The 15,320-nt window shown below is 48.2% G+C and overlaps 1 protein-coding gene across 1 annotated transcript; it reads right to left on the bottom strand.

Annotated features, from left to right (window-relative positions):
• Nucleotides 1-883: 883 nt before the first annotated feature.
• On the bottom strand, nt 884-9,692 carry HSPB1 (heat shock protein family B (small) member 1). The gene is made up of 3 exons (XM_060259477.1): nt 9,166-9,692; nt 3,008-3,071; nt 884-1,228 (listed from the first exon to the last, which is right to left on the bottom strand). Exons 1-3 carry the CDS (start codon nt 9,554-9,556, stop codon nt 1,039-1,041), a joined length of 645 nt encoding a protein of 214 aa, XP_060115460.1. The 5' UTR covers nt 9,557-9,692; the 3' UTR covers nt 884-1,038.
• Nucleotides 9,693-15,320: the final 5,628 nt, after the last annotated feature.

Here is a 15,320-nt window from a genome sequence, read left to right as displayed (position 1 = left end):
TCCCCCCCCCCCCTCGCCGTTTCTGGGGACTCTGAAGCGAGGGAATGGCCTCTTTACTCATGGGTTGCTGCCAACTTCTTCCAAGTAACACAGACACACCATCTCAAGAGGGAGCCTTTCAATCGGAGACTGAAGCCTCTGGAGGTGCAAAGGCACATGGTCCTCTGGGGGTGTGGCTTCTCCCCACCGGCCAGCTGACTGGGGGCGGGAAGGAGCCTGGGAAAGCAGAAGAACTCCTGCTGGGACCTGGGGATTGGCAAGCCTATGGAGAAATGATTTAAAGAGAGAAATGCCTTCTCCAAGCTGACTGACAGGATGTGTGTGTGTGTGGGGGGGGCTTTGGAGAGCCGCACAATATGTGGGAAAGTGTCACATGTGGCTCTCGAGCCACAGTTTGGCTACCCCTGTTCCGGGAGTTGTCAGTGATGGTGACAATCATTCTCTTGTTTCGTCTACCATGACTTTTTGCATTCTTGTGAGATTAACGCGTAGGAAAAGTGAACCTTGAAGGACTCAATGCCCTTATGTGTAGAAGGTCATTCCTTGACATCTCCGGTTACAAAGATCTTAGGGAACAGGTGGATGGGAAATCTCTCCTTTACTGGACCCTCTGCACATTGTCTGGCTCTGAGTCAGCCAGCTTCATTTGTACCTTCAGAGCAGGTTCCAAGATGGGAGAACTTGCTGGGCTTTACCACCACCTCCACCCCACACTCAGGGCATTTGGCAATTATCCTCTCTGGATCCTGATCTCTGTCCTGGACCCTCTGGGAGTGATCCTTCCAAAGCAAATTGGAAAGAATTTGAGGCCCAACAGATAAAAGGAGGCTATGTCAGTCTGGAACAGTTGCTGCTTTGCTGGCTTGATCCCAAAAGCCAAAAGTTGCGGGGCACAAAATATATTTTTTTTAAATGAACCACGGGGAAATTTGACAAAGTAATTTTGTGACGTGGAGCAGATACAGAAAACACTTTATAAAAGGAATCGGTGAGGATCTGAAATACTCTTTTTTCAAGTTGCAGATCTCCAGAGACCAGTTATTTCTTGGTTGCCTCCTCGGGCTTCTTGGCTTCTGATGGGGGGATCAGGGCATGGGCCTCAAAGGTGACGGGGATCTTGATCTCTGCAGACTGAATGGCTGGTTTGGGCAGCAGGGCTTCCACGGTCAGTGTGCCATCTGGGGAAAGAGTGGAGCGGACTGCGGCAGGATCAATACCAGGAGGAAGTCTGAAATGATGGGGGGAAACAGTAAACAAGAATGGAATGAGAAGACTCTGGAAGGTGCCTCCCTCCCTCCCTGGAATGTTGTGTAGAAAGTGTCTGTATTTGCAAATAAAAAAAAATTACTAATCAATCAATCGATTAACTAATCAATCAAGTAACTGGACGGCAACATTCAGGCTAAGTGAAATTAATTAGGATTTTTTGTTCCAGATCACAAAATTATTTCTAATCCAAACACTTAAGTAAACTTGAGGATGTTTCTGAAATTCTCCTCATCCAAATTTCTCCCTGGGTTGTGGAGTTCTGTTCTCCTTTCTGATGCGGAAATACTACATTAGGAAGCCTCTTTTCTTTCATATCTTAAAAACTGGATGTTGTCAAGGGCTTCACGTGCTCAGTTCACTCCAAATTTCAGCTTCATCAGTTTATCTCCATACCCTTTGCATTACCAACGCATACAGGCGTACACTTCAAAGAGAGCAATCTTGATGTGATCATGTTGTGAGGTTTCTTTTGTTTTATGGCGCAGTGTTTCATCAACAACTGCAAAAGAAAAACACCCCTTAATATCAAAGTACATCCAGTGGTATCAGGGTTTCTGTTTTGTTGCTGTGTGTACCTCTGTGCAGAAACAGAAATGTGAATCGGTAAAACAACATAGAATCTGGCTATCACATGAGAATTGTTTTCTTGCTGTGTTTTAACTGTGAGCATTAGTAACAAGGGTGGTGTGATATCTGCATACAAATGTTCAGAAGAAGCCGAAAACATGATCTGGTTCCAGAATTAAAAGTAGGAATTCTCCTGCTTAATCCAGTATTACAGGGCCATCCTATATAGCAGGGGTGGCCAACGGTAGCTCTCCAGATGTTTTTTGCCTGCAACTCCCATCAGCCCCAGCCATTGGCCATGCTGGCTGGGACTGATGGGAGTTGGAGGCAAAAAACATCTGAAGAGCTACCGTTGGCCACCCCTGCTATATAGAGTTGTTCCAGTTTAGGCTCACTGGTTTCACACTGTTTAGATTGGAGTGACCCTACCTCAGATTGCTCTGTTAAAAAGAGAAGTGGAATGATATGCTAATTGTCCCAGATACAGATTGTCAACCTTTTCCTTTTTGCTGTCAGAGGACAGCTGACTTATGACAGCCCTGACAGGTTTCCAAAGCAAGAGACACTCAGAGACGGCTTGCCATTGCCTGCCTCCACCTCATGTCCCTGGTATTCCTTGGAAATGTCCCATCTAAATACTAGCTAGGTCTGACCCTGCTTAGCTTCTGAGACCTGACAAGATCAGGCCAGCCTGGGCCATCCAGGTCAGGACAATTATACAGTATGTATGACCTGAGTTCGATCCTGGCAGAAGCTGGGTTCAGGTAGCTGGCTCAAGGTTGACTCAGCCTTCCATTCTTCTGAAGTTGGTAAAATGAGTCCCCAGCTTGCTGGGGGGAAAGTGTAGATGACTGGGGAAGGTAATGGCAAACCACCCCTTAAAAAGTTTGCCATGAAAACGTTGTGAAAGCAACGTCACCCCAGAGTCGGAAACGACTGGTGCTTGCACAGGGGACTACTTTTACCTTTATATACTAAAATGTAGAGGAATGAAAATGGGGAAATCTGGTCCTCCCATCAGGAAAATATGTTCCTGGAAGTGGAGTGAACAGAAATAGAAGCTGTTGGTGGAAGGCATGACCCCTCTCCTCCCACCAGAAGTCCACCCTGGATCCTTCCAGTTCTGGTAGAACGATAAAGGCCGTCTTCTTTCTCCATCCACCCTACTTACGTGTATTTTCTGGTGAAACATCTGGAAATGTACCCATGCTCATCTTGTCTTTCCTCATGCTTACCTAGAGGAGAAAATGGTGCAGATGCTGTGAATGGAGCAACCGATGCCCCCCCCCCCAATAATAATTGCTCTTCAGCACTAGACTGACAGGTCGTTAGCTTCATCCGGTCTAGGAGTGCCCTGAGAGTCAGCTTGGCATGATGTAGTGGTTAAGAGTGGCAGACTGTAATCTGGAGAACTGGGTTTCATTCCTCACTCCTCCATATGAAGTCTGTAGGGTGACCTTGGGTCAGTCACACGTTCTCTCAGAGCTGTTCTCTCAATAACAGTTCTCTCAGAGCTCTCTCAGCCGCACTTACCTCACAGGGTGTCTGTTGTAGGGAGAGGAAGGGAAGAAGATTGTAAGCTGCTCCAAGACTCTTTTGGGTAGTGAAGGACAGGGTATAAAACTAAGACTGATTTTGCACTCAGCTTACCCCATGGTCACGTTCCTCTTCTCTGTGCAGCGTCCGTCGAATTTCCACTATCTGCGCCGGTGTTACAGGAAGTGTTACGGCGTTCGCGCAGCAAACAGAAACTGGTTTTTAGTGGTTTCTGTTTGCTGCGCGAAAGCCGCGATGCTTCCTATAACTCCGGTGCAGATAGTGGGAAATCCGACGGACGCTGCACAGAGAAGAGGAACGTGACCGCGGGGTAAGCTGAGTGCGAAATCGGTCAAACTCTTCTTCTGAGTTTCTCTGCTTTCGACTTTTGATTTAATTACAAGTTTTCCTCGAATGCTTCAAAGTATATGCAGCTTCCTTCAGTTTATTGGCACCTGTGAGGATTCATGCGGCATAGAGATTGGAGCACTGGGCTTGGACCTTGGACAACAGGATTCAAATCCTCACTCAACTATGGAAGCTTGCCAGATGGCACTGGGGATTTCACAATCTCTCAGCCTAACCCATCCTCACAAGGAAGATTAAGTGGAGGCAGGAAAACCATCAGGAAGAAAAGTAGATAGATAGGTAGATAGGTAGGTAGGTAGGTAGATGATAGATAGGTAGGTAGATGACTTTTTAAAAACAGGAACACACAGGAATGCAGTTCTGGCTGGCTTGTGCAGCCTAATATGCTATATATGCTAAATAGGAGTTTACAAAAACTCCTATGACACAATGATGACAAAAGATGTGGCCTAATATGCAAATGAGTTCTTGCTGGGCATTTTCTACAAAAAAAGCCCTGGATGGATGGATGGAGAGAGAGACAAATATACCGACACAGAGAGATAATATTTCCCTACTGATGTAGCTGATGCACATGAGCGCAGTTCCTGAACCTTTTCTGAGGGTCCCCCCTCTTTCTCCCCACCTACCTTGTCCATTGAATAGTAGGTGCATGTAAGGTGCCATCAAGTGACAGCCCATTTATGGTGACCCCACAGGGTTTTCAAGGCAAGAGAAGCTCAGAGGTGGTCGGCCATCATTTGGCTCTGTGTCAGAGCCCTGGTGTTCCTCAGCAGTATCCATCCAAACGAGACTGACCCTGCTTCGCTTCCGAGATCTGACAAGGCTGAGCTAGTCTTGGCCATCCAGGTCAGGGCGAGCACACTGATAAAAGGCCATAAAAATGGGAGCCTGCCTGGAGATGGCTTTTGCGTGTGGTGTCTGAGTGATGTGCCTGTATGCTCATGCACACTGGAAAACCTTGTTGCTTGGAATAGCAGGAATCCTGTGAAGATATATCGGCAGTTCCCAAGAACTTGGCTAGATCTGAAACAGCAGAATACTGTCTTACCAGTCAAATATCTGACTGTGACAATTATTCTTCTTCTTCATCATCATCATCATCATCATCATCATCATCATCATCATCATCATCATCATCATCATCATCATCATCCATGAGCTCCTTATGTGGGCGTCAGATTCAGCAGGTGGCCGCTCGCAGGAGCGCAGTTCCTGAACCTTTTCTGAGGGTTCCCCCTCTTTCTCCTCACCTACCTTGTCCATTGAATAGTAGGTGCAGCTGCATGATCCCTGGGTTAGGAGAGCGGGCAGCCAGCCACCAGGGGCTTTGCCACGCCCCCAGCAGCCCTCATTAACCCCTGGAGAAGCCCACGCCACCTTTCTGCACTTCTGATGTGATTTGGGGTGGCGGGTGGCTTGCTGGCCTTTTGACTGGGGGGAGGCAGTCCAGGAGAACCCCAGGCGAGCAAGGTCTACTTGGACTGGCTGGATCTAGCCAGCCCAAGCATGCCTCGCTCACCTGGGGGGTCTCCTTTCTTGCATCGGGTTGCTTTTTGCTGGGGTGTGTGTGTGTGCCATATGCTAATGAGCTATGCTAATAAGCTCCACCACCTATTTTTCTACAAAATGACCCCTGTCCTTATGCCAACATTACTGTATTGCTCAGGTTTATGTCTATGGTCTGAGGAGCTTTGCTTCCTGGTTTCTGCAGGCCAAACTGCTGCTGAAAAGCACAGGAGCCTAGGATCTCTTCTCTCTGCCCCTCCCTCCAGTCAGTTGGCAACACCCAGAGGAGCTGCTGTTTTTTTCCATAAAGGCTGGTCATAGATACTGCTGTCTCCTTCCCCTCTGAACCGCCCTCCTCTCCATCCTGCCGATCGTGGTTGCCATGGTTATGCAGCCACACATCGATGGACTTTAGACCTTCATTAATATTTCAGAGAGGGATGAACTGGAGGATGGGGGGATCTTGTGGGGAAACGAAAGACTAATGGATGCTCAAAAGGCTGGGATCCCCCCTCTTCCCTGCCTGGGCAGTCCAGGATGGAGAGAGGGAGGAGCAGCAGAATTAAAATCCCTCAGGGAGCAAAAAGTGAGCAAGAGGAAAACCCTTACATAATTCATGATGGGGAATGTAGTGGGGGGAGGGATGAAGTTGACACCCACTACTTAGCAGGAAGGGGGCTCTTCTGGTGCCCAGCTTGAAGAGGCTGTGATTGGAGTCCTCCCCCCTCATCTCCCCTCCCCATAATTTGCTCAGACGGACTTGGCACCTGATCAATCTCATTGATTTTAATCAGAACTCTAATGTGCTAACTGCGATCCAGATGGTTCCAGGCGGTGGGGGCTGGGAGGAAGCTTCCTGATGGGTTTTTTATGTGTGTTTCTTTGTTGGCTTTGGAGAACCACACCTAATGGTGTTCTCTGGAAGTCATCTGACTGGAGCTGCAGGAAGGAGAGAGGGTGGCCTGTCTCAAGAATGGTTAGTGAAGGCAGTGCCTCCTTGCCCTCACTTGCCCTTGGGTCAGTGAGGGCCCAGCAAATCCCTCTGGGGGCAACACCAAAGCATCAGCATGCCATGGGCTACTTTCCCTCTGGAAAACGTCAGCTTGATTAGCAGTAGGCCCACCTATGACCCCTGATGCTGGGCTTCATTGATCGATTTAAAATAGTCTTTATTGACTACTCTGACTGGCAACTGGTCAGGTCTGAAGATCTGGGATTCCACATGCAAGGCCTGCTCCATTGCTGGGCCTTGGCTTCACAACACTAGTGTTAGAACGTCTGGGTTTGGAAATTCCTAGAGATTTTGTGGGTGGCACTCAAGGAAGGTGGGGTTTGGGGTGGGGAGGGACCTGAGTGGATTATAATCCCTAAGAGTCCACCCACCAAAGCAGCCATTTCCTCCTGTGGAACTGATTTCTGTTGTCTGGAGATGAGTTATAACTCCAGGGTTGCCAGCTCTGGTTTGGGAAAACCCTGGAGATTTGGGGGGTGGAACCTGAGGAGGGCAGGGTTTGGAAGGGGAGGGACTTCAATAGGGCATTGTGCCAAAGAGTCCGCCTTCCAAAGTAGTCATTTTCTCCAGGGCAACTGATATCTGTTGCTTTGAGATCAGTTGTAATCCCATGAGATCTCCAGGCCCCACCTGGAGGATGGTAAACACTGACCCTTTTCACTGACCCTACTTCAGCAGAAGATTCTACCCCCCCCCCCCCAAGCTTGCTACCTGAGGCCCAGGTAAGACATATCTGTTTTCAGTGTTCAATACATTTTAGAGAAGAAGAAGAGATTGGATTTATACCCCGCCCTTCACTGGGAACCTCAGGGTGGCTTACAGTCTCTTTTCCCTTCCTGTACCCACAACAGACATCCTGGGAGGTAGGTGGGGCTGAGAGAGTTCTGAGAGAACTGTGACTGTGACCCAAGGGTCACTCCAGCAACTGCATGTAGAGGAGTGGGGAATCAAACCCAATTCTCCCAGATAAGAGTCTGTGTACTTAACCACTACACCAAACTGGCTGTCACACCAAACTGGCACCAAAAGGTCCAATAAGCCCTGTGTAAAACAATGGTGATGTCAGGGGGTGTGGTCTAATATGCAAATGAGTCCCCTGCTGGGCTTTTTCTACAAAAAAAGCCCTGGGCCTACTGATTCAACCAATTAATCACAGTTTTTCTACAAAAAAACCCAGCAGGAACTTGTTTGCACATTAGGCCACACACCCCTGATGCCAAGCCAGCCAGAACTGCATTCCTGTGTGTTCCTGCTCTGAAAGAAAGAAAGGAAGGAAGAAGAAAGAAGAAAGAAGGGAGGAAGGGAAGGGAGGAAAGGGAAAGGGGAGGGGAGGGGAGGGGAGGGGAGGGAAGGGAAGGGAAGGGAGGGAAGGAAGGAAAGAAGGAAAGAAAAGCCCTGAGCAGGCCAATGGTTTTCCAGTTTTTGAAAGTGGATCTCACTTCTAAATACCTTTGTCCAGGGCTTTTTTTTTTGTAGCAGGAACTCCTTTGCATATTAGGCCACACACCCCTGATGTAGCCAATCCTACTGGAGCGTACAGTAGGCCCTGCACTAAGAGCCCTGTAAGCTCTTTGAGGATTGGCTACATCGGGGTGTGTGTGTGGCTGAATATGCAAAGGAGTTCCTGCTACAAAAAAAGCCCTGCCTTTGTCAGCTGACTCATGTAGCCAGCTCCGGGTTGGAAAATACCTGGAGATTTTGGGAGCCAGACTAGACATTGCAGCATCCCTGCATCTGACACAGGGACGCCAACTCCGTTTAAAGTAATTTCAAAATACAGTGAGAGCCTGAATCTGATTGGGTCCACAGTGCATTGGGCTAAAGTTCCCCTCCCACGCACCTTTTCAAGTGCCAAAACAGCTGTGGGGGGAAGGTGCTGTCTTTTCAGAGCTTGAAATGGCATGCGGGGGGACAAGGTTGCCTTGTTCTGCTGTATTGTAGCACACTTTTCAGCCAGCCATGTTAGGCTTTAAAATGGCAGCAGATCCATATTGGACCTGCAGATGTCATCACAGCTAGCTTGGCCCAAAGTGCTAGATCCGTGTGGTATAGCATTATCCTGTCGGAATAGCCAGCATGGTAGGGGTTCAGGAGACTCGGGTGTTAGTTCCCACTTTGCCATGGAAACTTGCTGGTTGACCTCGGGAAGGTCATGCACTGTCAGCTAAACTCTAATCTACCTCAGAGGGTGAAGGTAAAAGGGAGGAGAGGAGAACAATGTATGTTGTTTTGAGCCTGTGTTGGGGAGAAAGGCAGGGTAGCCGCCCTGAGCCTGCTTCACGGGGAGGACGGGATATAAATTGAATAAAATAAATAAATAAAAATAAATGAAGTACAATAAATAAGTAAATAAACTAGGACTGGTGAGACGCAGATTCAAATCCCCACTAAGCCATCTAGCTCATTGGATGTCCTTGGGCCTATCACACTCTCCATCTGACCAACCTTCCTCACTGGACTGGTGTCAAAATATAACAGTCAGTCAGTCAGTCAGTCAGTCAGTCAGTCAGTCAGTCAGTCAGTCAGTCAGTCAGTCAAATAGTTTATTGTATCTAGCCATAGGCCATTACAAGTTGAGAAACCACAAGACACAATAATAAAACCATAAAACTAGAATATATACTGGTGGAAGGAAGAACTTCATATGCTGGTCTAAGCTTCTTCGAGGAAGAGTGGGATAACATGACTGAATCTACCTTTAATCTGATCCTTCTTGTGTAGTTTCTATCCCCTACCCCACCCCAAGATGGGAATTCAAGAACCTGCCCTATGAGAATCCTAAGAATTTAGCATGCTGTTAAGATGTAGGATGCACAAGCAAAGAGTGACAAAAATGGGGAAAAGAAGTTTCACGTAGCCGCGGTCAGCACCTATCTAAAACTTATTCAAGGGATGGAACTTACCAGTTATCTCCACCACCCCATCCTTGGTCTTCACCACCAGTTCCTCCGGCGCAAAATGGTTGACGTCCAAAGCCACTTTCCAGCTGTCTGAAGTCTGCCGAATCTCAGAGATGCCACTGCTCAGTTGGCGGCTCAGGGCCCGGTTGTATGCCGGATTGGCGTTCGGAGATGCGACTATGGGTCCGGCAGCTCCCTGTTCGGGGCTCACGCTGGCCAGTGGGCGGACGTAGCCTGGCCAGCTGGTGGTCCCCACAGGCCATTTATACCAGTCTTCAGGGATGAGGGGCATCCCAAAGGACTGGTCAAAGAGGCGGCTGCCCCGATACCAGTCCCGGAAGGGATCCCAGCTGGGGCTGTGGAGGAAAGTGAAAGGGACTTGGCGTTCCGACATGTCTCGTCCAGGAGTCGTGCTTGGAGCTCTCTGTTTGGACTCTGACTGCAGGGAGCAGCAGCCGCCAGCTGGCCCTTATCAACAGACAAATGGCTATTTTTGGACATGCATTCCGAATCTCTATTAATGGAAATTCTGTTCAGCCAGGGGAATTGTGGATGACTCTCTCTCCCAGGTCTTGATGGCATTCTCCCTAAGCATTTGTCCTCGCTCTCCCAGACTGCCTGCTGGGGGTGGGAGGTGGGACGGGTGGGGGTGGGGAACGCAGACCAGTTCCCCTTGGAGGTGAGTCGAATTTTCGAGGCTGCATTTGCCTTTGGCAAGCTGGATGAAAGTTTGGGCGGAAAACAAAATTCCATTTGGGGAGGTTGCGTTCAATCCAAACGGAAGAGAGACACTCTTCTTTATGAGTTTTATTGCTTCATTAGATTGATGTCCTGTTCTCTCTCCAGGGCTTAGAGCATCTGACAGCAGTTTTTTCTGAAGATGCAAACATTTCTGTCTCCAAGCGCACTCAGATCTAACGAATTACATGGTCAGGGAGCTCCAAGAGGTCAAATTACTTTTCTTTTAATTGCAAGAGAATCTATTAAAAAAAAAAACTCAGGAAAAAGTACCATTGCTCTTCTCCTGCCCCCAAAGCACTGTTACCAAAGGACAAATTCCCTTTGTTGTCACCCTTTGGATAAGAACCTGCATTGAGTGCGCCCAACGCAGGTCTTTTTTTTTTTGGTAGCAGGGACTCCTTTGCGTATTAGGCCACACCCCCTGATGTAACCATTCCTCCTGGAGCTTACATTAGGCCCTAAACTAAGAGCCCTGTAAGCTCCCGGAGGACTGGCTACATCAGGGGCGTGTGGCCTAAAATGCAAAGGAGTTCCTGCTACCAAAAAAAGCCCTGACCCAACGTGCCACTTGGCAAAAATGGACAGCCCCACCCGCCTCACAGGGTGTCTGCGGGGGAGGAAGGTAAAGGAGATTGTGAGCCGCTCTGAGACTCTTCGGAGTGGAGGGTGGGATATAAATCCAATATCTTCTTCTTCTTCTTAAAAGGGATGGGTTCGTAGTCACAGAATTGTGGTCTTCCTTCTTTTAAAACATGAACTGCTGGGGAGGAACCAGGAGAGGTGAACAAAACTCTGTTAAGAACTGCCATCCATCAGAACACTACGAGCTTTCAGCCCCTCAAAGGAGCTAAATGCACAATCCCATTTTTCCATTCTTCTCTTTAAGTTTTTCCATTCTTCTCTTTAAAAAGCCAAACTGTTTGAGGTGCCAGCAGGACAATTCACGATAGGTCCAGAAACACCCATTGAAAGCCCACGTGGAAATTGATCTATGGTAGACTCTAGACCCATTCATTGATCCACTGGTGTAGGAATGATCATCTGGAGGGTAAAATCAGGGTCAAACCCATGGGCTCCAGAGTCACATCCTTCACATGTATGAGAATCTCATGGGCACAGGGTACACTCTTGAAGACTCCTGGATGCATGATCTGAACCCAAGAATAAATGAAGAATAGAGATCACGCATACAGGATTATATTACTCCAGTTGGCTTATCTGCACAGTGAAGGGCAGAATATAAATCCAATCTCCTCCTCCTCCTCCTCCTCCTCCTCCTCTTCTTCTTCTTCTTCTTCTTCTTCTTCTTCTTCTTCTTCTTCTTCTTCTTCTTCTTCTTCTTCTTCTTCTTCTTCTTCTTCTTCTTCTTCTTCTTCTTCTTCTTCTTCTTCTTCTTCTTCTTCTTCTTCTTCTTCTTCTTCTTCAAGGCTTGACATTCAAAACCCTATTCAGTTTGCAATCTACACAGTGGAAGGATCATTTACTCCCTTACGAACCTGCCCAACTGCTATAGTTATCTGGAGGCCCTGCTTTGTGTGTTCCACTTTCTGAAATTAAGCAGTGGAAACCTGGAATAGGGACAGGCCTTCTCAGCAGTGTCACCCAAACTCTAGAACTCTATGTCACCTCTGAACGTGCACTTGTTTTGCCCCCACACCTTTTCCAAACCTGGTTTAGAACTATCTTTAGGGGAAGCTCACAGTCAACATGCCTCTGCATGCTATGGGGATGGAAAGATGAGCATCTGTGTAAGTCCCGCCCACATCCGTACCATTTCCCCAGTACCACATGGCCACTACCCCCCTGGGCCACCAGAGGGCTGGTGAGCTCATGTGAGAAGAGGAAAGGTGGTTCTGTGCAGAAATCATATCTGAATGGCAAGCCAATGGGAAGTCACCTCCACATCCTTGTTGGCCTCAAACAGTAGAACTATCACCCGAGCAGGAATACCCAGTGCTATTTGCCTTGGTCCTTATATACATAATTCAAATAGCCTCAGTCCTCTAAATCCAGCTTGTCCTTGTTTCAGAGTTGTCCCTCCCCCCAAATTTCCCTTGGGCAGGCTTTTTTTTGTAGAAAAAGCCCAGCAGGAACTCATTTGCATATTAGGCCACACCCCAACACCAAGCTAGCTGGAACTGTGTTCCTGTGCATTCCTGCTCACCTTCCCCCCACCGCCCTTGGGTAATCAACAACTTTGTCTTGGACCCCCGTTTGTCTCAGCCTCATTCATTTGTTTATTTTGCTTTAGGTGGCTGCATAACTGAAAAGATCTGATGTTCATTAACTTCTGTCACAGAGGTGTTGCCCAAAAAACAGCATCACCCCTGCCACCAGCGCCACGTCTCTTTTGGGTCAAGGAGGCACATCGTGCTTTTTTTCTGGCTTCTTGCCTGTTTTTTTTTTTTTTTGGGGAGGGGGGGGACAGAGAGGAGCACCCAAAACTGGGGGACCCCTGCCCTTACTGGGAGAATGGCATTGGATGTGCATTGGGCAGCTCCAGCAAAGAACATTGACAGGAGCAACTGGTGGGCCTGGCCATTGCAAGGTCAAAAGACAGCTGATGCAGCCCTTCCTCAATACCCTACTGCCTTTGGCGGAGGACCTGCTGGCTTTGGAATGCTCTCCCAAGGCGGATGAAAGGAGGTGGTTCTCTCTCCTGCCTCAGCTGCTGAAGACCTGCAGGGGCTCAATTCCCTCACTCCCCCTGCTGCAAAGATAATGAAGCACCAGGAGAAGGCTGATCGCAGAAGGCAAACAGCAGCCAGACTTCTCTCTCTCCCCGGCTGGCAGATTTTCAGCTCCTGGCATATCCAGGCCAAGCGGAAGCCTGTGCAAAAAACCCACTCCGGTGATGACTTTGCAAACTCTACCTTGTATTGCCCCCTGCTGGCCAGATGGATGCACAGCAAAAGGGAGAATAGCTAGACCAGCCCTTACGCTCACGCCTCCCAAACTGCATCTCACAGCCATGGTTTCCCTATTGGTAAGGTTGGGCTGAAACCTTTTGGTGGAAAATCCAACAAGGGCAGCGAAGAAGCAAAAAAAGTCCACTTTAGGACTAGCAATTCAGTTGCCTTCAATGATCCTCCAAACCAGCTGCCTGAAGCTGGCCCTTCTCTGGATCTCTGGCTGAGGGAGGCATAACCCCCTGTTAAAATAAGAGGTCAAACACATTCACGCACACAACTGTGTGTGTTACAGGTATGTGTTGTCTGCAATATCCTTGGGCCCCCATCGCTGTCTCTGACATTCTTGTCTTACAGAAAAGGGAACGCCGGAAGAGTTCCTCCAATAGATGTGAGTCTTGTCTCATCTTTCTTCCGAATTCATAGTTCCCCCTCCCCGTATTTTATCCTGACAACAACCATGTGAGGGCAGTTAGGTTGAGAGAGAGAGTGTGACCTTCTGAAAATCACCCAGGGAGTGTCACCCCTGAGTAAGAGATGAGATTTGAACCCAGCTTTTCCTGGTATCATGCTGGCACTCTTTACCCAATCCCATTTTGTTCTTGCATAGGGTTAGGAAATAGGCTTGCCAACCTCCAGGTGGCGCCTGAGACTCTCCCACAATTAAAAATTTATGTCCAGACCACAGAGATATTGCCCTGAAGTAAATGGCTGCTCTGGAGGGTGGAGTCTTTTACCTTATATCCGGTTGAGATCTCTCGCCTCCCCAAACCCAAACCCTGCCCTTCCCAGACTCCACTCCTAATTTTCATGCATTCCAAGCCTGGATTTGGCAAACCTTGGTAGGGATGGGGGGGAAAGGAGCACTCAGAGCTTTTGGCTTGGTGCCAGGGGTGCGGCCTAGTTTGCAAATACGTTCCTGCTGGGTTTTGCCCCCTACAAAAAATGCCCAGGAGCCACTGATGTTGCTGATCTGGCTGGAAAAGAGGCACTGTGGCTCTAATGCCATTGTAGGCCACCAGCCCACTAGCGATCAGGGTACCAGGCTAGGATCTGGGACATCCAGGTTTGAATCCCCACTCTGCCATGGAAGCTCGCTGGGTGACCTTGGGCCAGTCACATACTCTCAGCTAACCTGCCTCACGGGGCTGTCCTGTGGACAAAATGGAGAGGAAGAGAGCACCGTCAGCCACTTGGGGTCCCCAATGGGGAGAAAAGCAGGGTACAAATGAATCAAATAAAATGTTTCCCAGAGATTGCTAGCACCGTCGATCTTCAGGGTTTACTCCTTTAGTCGTGAGTAGTGAATTCTGCAAACATGTTTATGGAGAATGTATCTTGACGCTATGGCACGTGTATGTGAGTACCTGCCTGAATGCTATGTTGACATGCCACTCACTGCTTCTCATTTCACACCCTGCAGCAGCTACTGTGCTTTAAACTGTCCAGAACTTGCAGTAGGGGAAGTTTGTTTTTCTAATAGATATTACCCCCATAAAACAAACACTCAGTTTACACCAGTAGGAGAGAGTCTATTGCATCCTGAAGGAATACACAATGCGGCAGAGCCTTCAGCAATGTGTTACTTGTGCGTGTGTGTTTGTGAAAGCCTGGCGTCTTCCCCAGGCTGTTGCTGTTTTCACCTGTGAAGTGTTCTTTTGCAAACCCCACATCCCCTGCTGTTTGGAATAAGTGAAGACAAATGCACAGCACCCATTCCGTCCTCCTGTGGAGCATGCCTTTCTGATGAGATCAATGCCACACCCTCCATTTTTAACCATTGGGTTTCCCCCCCTTAAAACTCCTGTTTTCAAAAAATGTCTCTAAAGATTAGGTTGTGTATGGTTTACATGTGCACCAGATCTCAGCTCTCTTGTTGGCTGTGGAAGTACCTTTAACAACTTTAATAGCCTTATTTTTCTGCAGGCAAGGGCAAAGTGCCCCCTGCCCATGCAGGAAGGAGAAACAAACCTGTGGTGTTTATGGGTAATCACCATTCAGACTGGCCTGATAGGAAGTGGTGTTCACCCTTTCTCTTGCATCGTTCTTCCCTCGTGTACCTGATATTTGCCCTGCTGGAGGGAACACAGAGGAAACCAAATCCATGGAACTTTCTCCCCAGAGAGATTTACCTGTCCCCTTCTCTTGCCATCTTCCGTCAGCAGGTGAAGCCTGTTCTTTGTTTTATTTGGCGTTCCTGCTCTGCAGGGCTTTTTATTTTTAATAGAAAAAGTCCAGCTTGAACTTATTTACCTATTTGGCCACACCCCCTGATGCCACCATCGTTTCACACAGGGCTTTTTGTAGACCAGCAGGAACTTATTGGCATAATAGGCCACACCCCCGACGCCAAGCCAGCCAGAACTGTGTTCCTGCACAATCCTGCTCAAAAAAGCCCTGCAGCTCAGTGATCCCTCATTCCTGCTCAATGTTGTGTTATTTTTATGTCTCGCTTTTAATGATGTGTTGTTGTTGCTGCTGCTGCTGCTTGGTTGATTTTAAGATGTG

This window comes from Heteronotia binoei, chromosome 18 (assembly GCF_032191835.1).
Source record: "Heteronotia binoei isolate CCM8104 ecotype False Entrance Well chromosome 18, APGP_CSIRO_Hbin_v1, whole genome shotgun sequence".
NCBI lineage: Eukaryota > Metazoa > Chordata > Lepidosauria > Squamata > Gekkonidae > Heteronotia > Heteronotia binoei.
This window is presented reverse-complemented; position numbering and strand designations above follow the sequence as displayed.

What these genes read in the sequence shown, in the direction of transcription:
- HSPB1 (XM_060259477.1), bottom strand. Translation starts at nt 9,556, where the DNA reads ATGTCGGAACGCCAAGTCCCTTTCACTTTCCTCCACAGCCCCAGCTGG. An exon ending in TGGGGTGGTGGAGATAACTG is followed by an intron (nt 3,072 to 9,165) that starts GTAAGTTCCATC and finishes TTTCTCCTCTAG; the next exon opens with GTAAGCATGAGGAAAGACAA. An exon ending in TGTTTCACCAGAAAATACAC is followed by an intron (nt 1,229 to 3,007) that starts GTAAGTAGGGTG and finishes CCATCATTTCAG; the next exon opens with ACTTCCTCCTGGTATTGATC.